The sequence below is a fragment of the Centruroides sculpturatus genome, unplaced genomic scaffold (genome assembly GCF_000671375.1).
Source record: "Centruroides sculpturatus isolate CEXI.00-Female unplaced genomic scaffold, Cexi_2.0 scaffold713, whole genome shotgun sequence".
In the NCBI taxonomy this organism is placed as follows: domain Eukaryota; kingdom Metazoa; phylum Arthropoda; class Arachnida; order Scorpiones; family Buthidae; genus Centruroides; species Centruroides sculpturatus.
The window spans coordinates 423,796-436,208 of NW_019385143.1; the positions used below are offsets into that span (position 1 = coordinate 423,796).

A 12,413-nucleotide genomic window follows, 5' to 3' on the forward strand; every position below is an offset into this window, starting at 1 on the left:
CAGCAAATTAATATTTTTAAATAAATTAATATATATTTTCTTATAAGAAATTTAAAATTAATCATTTAATATCAGAAAATAATATATTTGTTAATTATTTTATGTTTTGGCGATATTTGGGAATTTACACCAATGACGTCATTTGTTAGCAATCTCAACAATAGATACGTGCACGAGATCGGGATTTGAGGACCAAACGAAAAAGTGAAAATGACGAAGGTGGGTTTTCGTATTTTAATCGTTTTTAATCCACGTTTCATAATGTTTAAAACATATTATTAAATGTTCAATACGTAATATACGATCTTTTTCTTGTGTTTTACGAAGAGATTTTTTTCTTCGTGTAACATGTGTTATGAAATGAAATAAAACATTTTTAGACATTTTCAGTTAGAAATTTTTACACAGATTGCAATTAAGATGCTTTGATAGAATTCTATTTATAGTTTAAAGTATTTTAAGGTACATATTATTAAAATATATATGATGAAGAAAATTTTTGATTTCAGGAAAGACAAAAGGAAACACCTAATAAAGATAAAGAAAAGAATCCAATGAGAGAAGTGCGAATTCGCAAATTATGTCTTAATATCTGTGTAGGAGAATCTGGAGATAGATTGACAAGAGCTGCAAAGGTTTGTTAATAAATAGGTTAGATGAATGTCTAGGTAGATATACACTAATTAGTCATTAAGAATTGCTTTTCAATATAATACAGTAGTTCTTAGTTAGTAAGTCTATAACACAAGAATAGATTCATATATATATAGAGTAATTGAACCAGTAGTCATTCCCTTAATGTTTTTTTGGGCTTTGATATTTTTTATGGTGTGTTGTAAAACAAAAAGCAAAATTTATATATGAAAATAAGGTAAAAGTTCATCCTTTATACATGGGGCATTTCTTTCTAATTTTGCTCTTTTAAGACACCTCACTAATAGACGTGTCCTAAACACAGAAATTTTTTGGGGTGACGCATTTACTAAGAGCTATAAACGAAAACTCGTTGGATTACTTACTGACTCTGCATGGTGAAAGCCATGATTGCTTAAGCTTGTTTTCGTCGTGGAGCGGCTCATTGTATAGTGAACGCATACGAAGAGTGTCGTGACGTTTCTCGGTGCTGTCCGATCACATGATATATCATAATATACTATAGTACGTATTGTGTAATTAGAAATGACTTATTATTATGTTACTGGTCATATTAAATGAGTTAATAACAATAATAGGTAAAATTTTATCAATTTATGTTTATGTGCACTGTCATGGCGACGGTTGCGGCTATTTGTGCTCCCAACAGACTCCTCCCAGAGGGGAGTCGCCGGCAGGCCGCTGATTGTTTAACATTACTAGTTATTGATTCATGGTAGTTCTTGAATACACTAGTATCAATAACAAGTATGTGATCGAGTGATGTCGAAATCGGGTCATGTGATACGAATTGTAAGCATCTGCCGTCCAACATGCTAATCCGCAATGTGAACAAGGTTAAGCAATGGTAGCTTCCACCTTGCAGTCAGTAAGTAATCCGATGCATTTTTGCTTATAGCTCTTATTATACGTGTTTCCTCTAAAAATTTCTGTTTTTAGGACACATCTATTAGAGAGGTGTCTTAAGAGAGCAAAATTAGAAAAAACGCCCTATGTAGTAAGGATGGACTTTTACTGAAAATAAAGTTTGTTCTATACTTGTCATGAAAAAAAAATTTATTTTGGTAATCACTAAAAAGGGTTTAATAGACAAACAAAATTTATGTCCTTCTAATCCAACATTCACAAGAGGTCAACTGGTAAATATTTACCTTAAGGGAACATGTGGGTTTTTTTTTTCTTACCTTTTTTTTTAAAGGAGGCATACTCAATAGACATTTGCAAAACATGTAAAATTTTTTCCAGGTGACCCGCGTATAAAGTGCTATAAACAAAAAATCATGGGACTACTTACTGACTGCCCTGTTTGAGACATCATTGGTTAAGCTTGTCATTGTTGTGGAGCTGTGTGTTGGATGGCAGATGTGTACACAGCATGTCACATGATTTTGCTTTGACAATACAGTATTTGGTTGTTTGACTACATGTCCAGCGCATTTCCGGACAACTTATTCTTCTTATGGATTTTTTTTTTTTTAATATATCTTGCAGGTATCACGTGATACAGCAAAGATGTCTTATTACTAACATGTGATTATCTCTTTTGTGACTAAACAGCCTGCTTTGTGTGTGTTTGCCATTCAATGTGCAACTCCACGACAACCATAAGCTTAAGCAGTGGCATCTCAAACAGGGTATAATTGATAAATAGTTTGATATTTTTGTTTATAACATTTTATATGTGGGTTGCCTAGAAAAAATTCTACATGCTTCGCAAATGTCTATTCAGTATGCCTCTTTTTGGCAAAACGTCATCTTCTGAGCTGTACTGTTGACCTTAATCTGAAGTATTGGCAACATCATGATTTTTTTCTACATTTTTCATATTATCCTTTTATGTAATTTTAGATAAAATCTGATAAATTTGTTTGCTTGCATTTGCCTAAGAGTCTTTTTATTGTAGTAACTTTTAATCTATTATATATATATATATAAATGAATGTGTGTCTGTGTGTCCTCATGCATTACTATACCATTTATCCGATTGCCATGAAACTTTGGGAAATTGTTTAATACATTCTCGTGAAGGTTTCTGGCATAGTACATTTATCCTACGATAGATGTTGTGCATGTATACAAGCATTTCAGTGTGGCATGATTAAGGCTTCAACAATGGAAGTGTTAAGAGAAAGCAACATGCAAGATTTACAGTTGTAGATGCAGTTTTTTGTGTTTTTGCAGGAAATCGAACATAATTTTAGACCCATCTAAAAGTTTTCTAATTAGTCTGGAAATAGGGGAACCTAATTCTTGCATTCTGTGAAAACAAGTAAGATTGGCTGTAATGTAATAATCTTAATTTTCGCTATCGTTACTTTTTGCCCAAGCAACGCCAGGCTTATCTGCTAGTTTAATCTATAAAAACAAAACCACAACAGCCTTTGGGTTCATTTAGAGCAGCAGTCAGCAACCGGTGATCCTTGGACCATTGATGGTCCATGAGAAAATTTGGATGGTCCATGGAGAAATTTTGGCATTGATCAACTGAGGGTTACATGAAGTATTACAAAAGAAATGGAAAATTCTTAGTTGCTTTTTTACACTTATTGGGGATATTTATTCGAATCTAAATCCAAATATGAAGTGACTGTTATCAATAAATAATGAATAATAAAACAATATTGTGAGTGCGATTGTCGTCCTTCGTGGAAAGTGCTAAGAATCCATAAATTTATTTCAAACAAGCAGCAATGAACTGTAGGCTTGCATTAATTTGTTGTAATTATGAGACCGGATGAGATGGAAATTTTAATTATTTACAACAAAATATATCACATTTGTTTAGAATAATGCTTAAATTTCACATATTCTATAAAGAAAAATTTTCTCAACACTTAATAAAAAATGAATGTGATTGCATCTTTCTCCAGCTTTACTTCCTTTCCAAAAGTGACACATCATCTGAATGTATGTGTCATCAGGAACTTTCATCCAAAATTTATCTATTGGTCAAAACTTTAACATTGCCTAAAAAGAGCATCAAAATCAAAAGGGAGAGAGAGACCCCAAAATAAAAGACAAACATTGGAACTGACACAGGGAGTTCGCTGACCTCCTTTTTTTCACATGAGTGTTCCATCGCTGATCCCTTTGGCTGTCCTTTCTGTAGACGCATTAGAAACGAACATTCAATTGTGAACTTGTATCATCAAGCAGCTTAACTCTGTTCACTAAGAAACCTATCCACCCTGTCATCAGGAGTTTTGTGACTTCCAGACTTCAATCAAGCCAATTTGACTGATTAAGGTAGGTAGCGTCGCACATAAGAATGTAAGCTCTCTCTCTCTCTCTTTTGGCTAGAAACCTGTTAACTTCAATACTCAATTATGTTATGCTATATAAGCTTTATTCATTTCTTAACGCTATAATGGAACTCTGTTATCTTGTATATATGTGTAAATAATTTACATAAATATAAAGGAAAAAATAAACAGGTATTTTTTCCTTTATAATTAAGTTGTAGTGTGCACTTCTTTAAGCCACACTGTCTCTCAGGCCATCTCCATTTTGGTCCCCTAGTGTCTACATATGCAACTGCTTGTGCAAAATTCGGAACAGCAGCCAATAAGGTTTCTGTATCTGCCTGAAAGGATACGGTGGTGTCAATCCTAACAAAGGCATCACCGTTCTGGTGCTGATTCACTGGTCACATAATTAAACAAGCGAGTTTCATATTAATATAGTAAAATTAAACTTTTATGATCATTATTCTACAGATTTTGTATCATTTAAAAAAATTCATGATAGTGGTCTGTGGGATTTAAAATTGTGACTTTACTGGTCCATGAGGTCCGAAAGGTTGCCAACTGCTGATTTAGATAACTATATCTGCTATAAACCAGATGTTGCTGTCATTGGTGATAGTGCTCTAGCACTATTACCAATGACAGCAACATCTGGTTTATGGGAAATAGAATAGGAAACTAGAACAAGAAAGAAGAAAAATTGTACAATCAGTTCTCATTAAAGAAAACTGAGGCAAAGGCATAATAGCAAAGCAACATAAAAAATTTTAATATTTTAAAATCCATGGGCAAATATGAGATGATACACATGCTTGCTTGAATAAAAAAATATTTAATGACTACATTTGTGTTTAAAAATTGTGACTTTCTGTACTGGGATGTCTCCAGTTCTCAAACTGTGTTAGTGTGAAAGTGTTTTACGGTGAATACCTCTATACTGTATATCATTGTTTGTTGTTTGCATTCTGATATTCAGTAGAACTCCGATTATCCATATTGATTCATTCTACAGATGATTCAGATAAGTGGATTAACAATGCAATGAATGAAATTATTGGGTTGCTGCACAGTATTGTACGTATACTGTATTTATCTATACTAATATTATAAAGAGGTAATGTTTGTATGTAAGTTTGTATGCAGCAGGTAATCTCCGAAACTACTCATCCGATTTCAAAAATTCTTTCACCAATATTTAGAATGGAACTTCAGAGTGGACATAGGCTGTATATTATTCCGTTAAACATTCATATAAATTAAAAGATATAAACTAGGTTAAGGCTTTTGTGTCCAACAGATGGCGCTATGAGTACGATGCCCTAAGTTTGCTTTCCTGTGAGGCATTACGCTTTTCTGTGAAAATGAACTAAAGCAGATCATCTTCTATCTATCTATATAAATANATATTTTAAAAATATTTATAACAATGTCTGAAATGTTGTCAATTTAATACACCTAAGTACTCAATGAAGACTAAACATAGTTGAAAACAAAAAATCACATCTAAAATAGTACAGTAGAAGCTGTTCTTCAGGTTAAGCATGAATTCTCTCCCTCTCCCCCAGGGGAATTTTAAAAAAATCCCATCTTGGTGTGTGTTTTCATGACGTACCCTGTGTACCAAATTTCACTTCTTTAGGTTCAGTGGTTTGCTCTGGGTAATGATGAATCAATCACTGTCAGTCAGTCAGGACAAGTAATTTTATATATTTAGATTACATCAATGTGTGAGAAGCATCCTACTGATCATTTGGATTTGTCACAGCATATAGAGAATTGCAATGTGATGTCAGTGGGAAAGAGAAAAGCAACTAGAGATACTGATAATTGGACAGTTGGATAATTGGAGCTATACTGTATATTCATGTGTGACCTGGATTATGAAAAGGTGGTTGATGTGGGATGTTTTCAAGTTTACACCCAATGCTCTCAGCCAAAATTTAATCCATTTGTCATACTTTTCTCATTTATTGTGATAACTTTTCTAAAAAAACATTGGCATGATTTTTTTTGTTGGAAAATTGATACACACACACACACACACACACACACATGATTTTTTTTAAAAGTTTTCCAGTCATTCTTCTAAATTTCTTAATTTTTCCTTTTTTATTCCTCATCATTAGATAAAAGTTGTGTTGCATTGATTAGAGCTGGGAACCTAGAATTGATTTTATTGAAAAGATTACTGTTTCCTACAACATTCACCAAAATTTCAATTTTGGTATTTTCACACATATATTCAGGTATTTTGAATCTCTGATGGAAATGCAGCTCGTAGAACATCAAATTTGAAAATATGTACGTTCAAATGCATGCTTCCTGTTTACATCTTTGTTTGTCATGTGCAGTCGATACCTGAAGAAGAACCGTTGTTGGGGTTCGAAAACATTGGTAAAGAGCTATTTTTGTTGGCTACAATTTTATAGAAGAAGGAGAACGTACTGGTAACAGGTTAGAAACAGTTTTTGTTAGTATTCTCCAGTATTGAGATAAAGATGTGTACTTATATACATAATTAGGACAGTTCATAAACACTTCCAATTAAATTAGAGGTGAATTTCTCAGTATTTCAGAGGGGTTTCTCATTAACTACTACTCTGTTAAGTCTAAGAATTGTACCAGACACATGAGGCATCTTCAAACATGCATTAATGAAGACAGTACATATGCACAAGATTGTGTGTATAAGACACTATTCCAGGGATGGTGAATCTTTTTGGGTCCACATGCCATATAGCAAGAATGCTTATCTTTAGAAATGTTTGTGTGCACTGAAGTTTTAGACTTCAGTTAACAATACTCAAAGAAATGAAATGAATATGCTTTTATTAGAATAAATGTAAAAAAACTGATTGGAAAAAAAATGATCAGGCAATAAACTGAAATTGCATATTATGTAACATGCCATGGTTTGCCATTCCCTGCACTATACTAAGCTGTTATCTTTGTTAACATATGTTTGGAGTGAAAGTTATTTAATATTTTACATTTCAAACAAATATTAGTTTAATTAATGTAAAATGGATTTCTAGATTTTGGAGTTTAAAAATAAAGCAAAATGATAATGCCATCTTTAGTTTTGATTTTGTTAATTTTGAATCAAATTAGTTCAAAAATTATTGTAATTATTAGTTGATGTTAATATAAGATAATGGGTCTAACTGCCTGTCTTTTAAAAAAAATTATTGGGCTGCAGTTTGAAAAAAATTGTAGATTATAAATTTCCATAATAATCTGTCCTTAATCTTGTGAATGGAGATAAGGCAAGACCAGATATGAAAACTGGGGCATAATGATACTAAATAACGGGAATTTTGTAAAGGTATTATACATGCAAGTTTATGTGCATATTTGATTATGTACAGTACAAATAGTACTATTTCTATTTGTAGTTAAATTTTAATTTAAAAAATATACCATATATTCCGGCGCATAAGATGACCCCCGACTTTTGAGATTTTCCTGGGTTAAAAAGTCATCTTATATGCCGGAATATACAGTATATTTGCTACTCAGTGGCTACTTTTGAGTTAGTGACATTAATGTTGTGGCATTTTGCAGTAGAACCTTGGAAAAGGGTTATATTTTTTGTTAACATGTGGAATTGATGCTATTATGAAATGATGCCAGTGAAGAACAATAAGTTATAGATCCTGGTGTTAAGTTATGGGGGTAAAACTTAGATGGCATGTTAATATTGTCCAGAGTGACATTAATATTTAAAAAATAGAAGAAACTATAGACTCTTCACGTCCTTTCATACACCTTAGAAACAAAACTTTCTGGTGAAGTCAACCTTTTATCGGTTAAAGAATCTGTCCAATGTTGATTACTTTTTCTCTCTTCACAATTTTTTGGAATTAATTAATAGCATTGTCATTGTAGAGATTCCTGTGCCTATTAACCTGAACCTGGTTTGGATGCCATTCTAAGACTGTTGTTCTGACATCCTCCACTTCAAAAGTCAGCATTGGTCCTCTTTTTGTCTTCCTCTTTTCAGAAGAAAACATGTCTCTCTGAGATTTTTATCAGATCAGTTTTAGGTTCCATTATGAGCTCTTCGATGTCAACTTTATTCGCCTCCAATTCAAGATCTCTCACAGTTGTCACAATTTTATTCATAATTTTAGGGACATTATTTCATCTTTCTGAATGCAGGAGGGGGACAGCTTTTGCCAAGCAGAATTCAACTATCGTTAAGTGACTTCTGACCACGCCTTCTGAATGAGCCAATAGCTTTCTCTTGAATTATTATCATACTAGTTACATCTTTTTTCATTTCACTTTCTTTTATCCAAATTAAAAGCACTCTCTCCAGTTTTTAATGGATGACATATTTTTTTTCTCAGATGTGATTTTTGTTACTCCTTCATCTGCTTGAGTCTTCTTGATTATATCTCTTAGCTAAGATTGTGCCTACTGTAGACCTGTTCAAGTCATACTGCCTAGCACCACCAGGCATCTGTCAACTCGCTCTATCTTGGCTATTATCTCTTGCTTGGTTTCTATGGTGAGCACAGTTCTTGACACTCCACTCTTTTTAGGCTCCATAATATTATCAGTTTCTTTTCTAAATAAAAAGTTCAGAAAAGCACTTACAAAAATTCAGAGAACAGAAATGAACTACTATACAAAAACATTATTTAAATGTGAGGTCCGGACAAAATTCGAAATTTGGTGTTAAAACCAATGGGACAGTTAAACTCTCACCATTCGAAAATTAAAAACCAATGCAAAACTTAAGTAGTGCCCAACATTCTTGCGAAGACTAAAAAATTCTTTGTCAGAAAGGTAAACAAAAGGCTGGAATTAACAAGTGAGAGTTTCAAAGTTTGGAGGAATACTATCTGATTGGTGTTGAGTTGAGTGTCAGTGTTGATGTCTCCTGTGTTCTGAAAGGTTTTGAATTGTCACCTGGAGACAAGGGAAGACCAGTCAGTATTCATTATTTTATGTCTCTTCTTTTTGTGTTTGTTGTCTGAACATAAAAATCTATCGCAAAAATATTTGTTGTCTGATATGTTTACAGTTCAAACTGTTCGTTAACTGATCACCCACTATATTAGAAGCTACTTTTTCACTGTAATAGACAAAACAAAATTTGAAACATTCCAAGGTGATGGCACAGTAAAATAAAATATATTAATTAACATGCAAAAAACACTAGAAAAAAAAAACAGTTTTGTTTGTTCTGTTTTTTAGATTATATATATATATATATATGTATTTCTTCTTTTTTTTTGGATGTGGTATAATTAGTTTTATGAAATTTTGAGTTTCCAGGACTTTACTGTATTTAATGGCTTGAGATGGCAATTTCTAAACTGCATATCAGTAATTATCTTGCTTTCAATGGCATTCTTAGAGACATGGGATATACAGTAGGGTAGATTATACAAAGATTTTATTCATTTATTTATTTATTTATTTATTTTTTTTGCAATTTTCTGCAGAGTATAGGCTGCTAGGTGTAATCTGCCTGAGATTATTGTATATTGTGATAGATACCTTTGTTGATCTTATTTATGTGTAACTTAGATTGTCATCATTTGTTTGAGCGAGTTATTTTGTTTTTAAGATTCTACAGTAATTTTTAAAGGAGGAAAACAAGTGCTAAGTAGATTGTAGGAGTCAAGTCTTTTTATTGATTAAATGTTTTATGAAACTATTTCATTCCATCATCAGATCCACAAAGCTCAAATGAAAATATCCGTATGTTGAGCACACAAAAGAAATTCAATATCTTGGGCAGTTTTTTAAAATTAGAAAAGAATTTTGTTTGATTTTATTAATTATTTAATTTAGATTTGTGCTATTTTCATTATAAATTCTTGCATTTTGCATGTTATAATTGTTTAGGTTTTGTCTAGCTAGCAGTCGTCATTATAATAGTATGTTACTAGTGAAAATATTTTTCAAAATACAGTGGAGTTTCGCATAACGAGTGACAAAGAGAGGGAAAGTCCTGAATTGTGTGCATGCTGCATCAGTCTGTGATTAGCACTCTGCACTCACTCCACTAGCATCTTAGTGTCGCTTGTGATTACGTATTTTTCTGCAATATTTTTCCATATTTATATGACTTTGGTTCATTCTTCGGGTGCCTATTCATAAGAACAAGTGCCCAAAGAATGAACCGAAGTCATATAGACCAATCAGCCTGTTGCCAGTCCTAGGGAAGGATTCTCAATAGAATCCTTAGTGACAGAGTGTACTACCATTTAAAGTGGAGAGGGTTCTTACACCCACATAACAAACTTGTGTTCACACATTACTTTTAAACATCAACAACCATAGCCTGTTATATAATAAACACGCCAAATGATATGCCAAATTATTGGGCTATGTAAGGCTATAATTAAATATTAGAAATTAATTAATTTGAATGGAGGTAGGCAGTTATGTTGCCATCTTGTATTAAATTTAATGACCAATTCCAAATTTTAGAAATACCTGAATTAAAAATTAACTATTTATAATTATTAAATTTAATACGAGATGGAAGCATAACTAACTGCCTACCTCTAGTCAAATTAATGAATTTCTATTACAGTCTATATATTCTATTACTATTTTAATTACAGCCTTTACATAGCCCAAGAATTTGGCATATTGTTTGGAATGTTTATCAAACATTATCTGTGGTTTTTGTTTTCTGCAAATCAAATTCGCATTCCAGGTTGGTTCATTCCATGCTAGAAGAAAAGATGATGATGATTCATGCTCTTTAACAATTCACATTGTACAATTTTCCTTGAATAAACGTTATACATAAAATATTTGAATATTTTTTCGGCGTGGAATGCATTATCATATTTTTCATTAATTTCTATGGGAAAATTGTTTCACTTAATGAGTGTTTTGCATTATGAGTATGATTCTAGAACGAAAAATACATAGTAAAACCTTGCTAATTTAGAATTCATGATAATTCAGACTATTATTTGCATTGTGTAGTTTTTAAAATAATGAATCTGACTTTAACAAAATTATCAATAGGTAGATGAATTTATGATTACAAATACTAATTAATTTAACTATAATTTTTAAAAATTTTATGGATTAGCTGCTTTTTTAAGCCTAAATTTGTTAAATGATGATTTATTGGTTATTACTATTATTAGTTAATAGTAATTTATCAAGTGTGTAATTGAGGTAACAAATCCTGGCAATTTGAACTTCTGTACTGCAAGATAAATGAGGATGAAAATTTAAAAATACTGGGTAAGACTGATAACAGAGCAATTATCAGTTAATAGCAGCACAGTTATTGTGACTGAGTGCATGAAAAGCGCTTAAAAATTGCAAAATTTACCTTAAGATGATAACTATTATTGAAACTGATTACAATGAGGCGGAGTTTTATGAGTGTATTTTAACATATATTTGGAATGTACTAATTCTTATAGCATGAAATGATTGATAAAAATTTTCACGAGTGGATTCTACTGTATATCATTTTACATTCCAAGTTAGGACTTAATACATGCTTTATTTATGGTATCCATCGGCAGGGTACATATTTTATTGTGATATCCTGTATGTGCCATTTGGCATGATACCTAAATCAATTCTTCCTGCAACGCAAGCCTACAAAATCTAGGTTTGTTACTTAATAGAAGAGACATTAATTTACTTTAAAATAAACTTAGAAACAAATAACTTTCTTGGAACTTTTTAAATCCAGAATTTCTATGTTAATTTCAAATGTAGTGGCATTATCAAATATTAATAGTAAATGTTTTTTACTAGGTGTTAGAACAATTGACGGGTCAACAGCCAGTTTTCAGCAAAGCACGCTATACTGTCAGATCTTTTGGCATTCGTCGTAACGAAAAAATAGCAGTGCATTGTACTGTCAGAGGACCCAAGGCTGAAGAAATTTTAGAGAAAGGACTTAAGGTGAGTTTATTGACAAAATGTATTTTAACTGTTTTGCAATCATTTGTCGGTACATCGTCAAGTAGTTTATTACGGAAACAAATCACTTGACGATTTATCGTCAATCTGAGAACTTACGATTCTTATAAAACATTCCATTCATAGATGGCACTACCTACTGTAGGTTATTCTGTATACCTGTTTCACATATTTAATATCAACTGGCATTTTATTTTTATTTTATTTTAAATATTTATAATTTTCTTGAAGCAAGAAATTTCTGTGTGTAAAATAACTGTTTGAATTTGTTTTAATCAAAATGTACAGAACAAAATGGCCATTCATGTAGGGTTACTCATGGAAATGAAGTATATAATCAAAAAATTTTATCCATGATTGAGTTGTGTAAATTATAAATAATATTCAAACTGTCATTTTTTTTTTTTTTGAGAAATTTTTTATGCTATTCAAAAGAAACTTTACTACAGTAAACANTGAATTATTACACACTATTTCTATTCTTTTCTATGTGTATGATAATTGCTGGATTTTTCACACATTTTTTTAAATAATAAAAGTGAAATGACCTTGAGTGACTAAAGTTGGCAGTGAGTGTTTTGGAACAGTACA

General features: G+C 31.7%; 1 protein-coding gene across 1 annotated transcript; it reads left to right on the top strand.

Annotated features, from left to right (window-relative positions):
- Positions 1-91: 91 nt before the first annotated feature.
- Positions 92-11,909, top strand: LOC111635375 (60S ribosomal protein L11-like). Its single transcript, XM_023380325.1, has 3 exons — positions 92-219; positions 510-635; positions 11,655-11,909. The coding sequence occupies exons 1-3, from the start codon at positions 211-213 to the stop codon at positions 11,892-11,894; spliced, it is 375 nt and encodes a 124-aa protein (XP_023236093.1). The 5' UTR covers positions 92-210; the 3' UTR covers positions 11,895-11,909.
- The last annotated feature ends 504 nt before the right edge of the window (positions 11,910-12,413 follow it).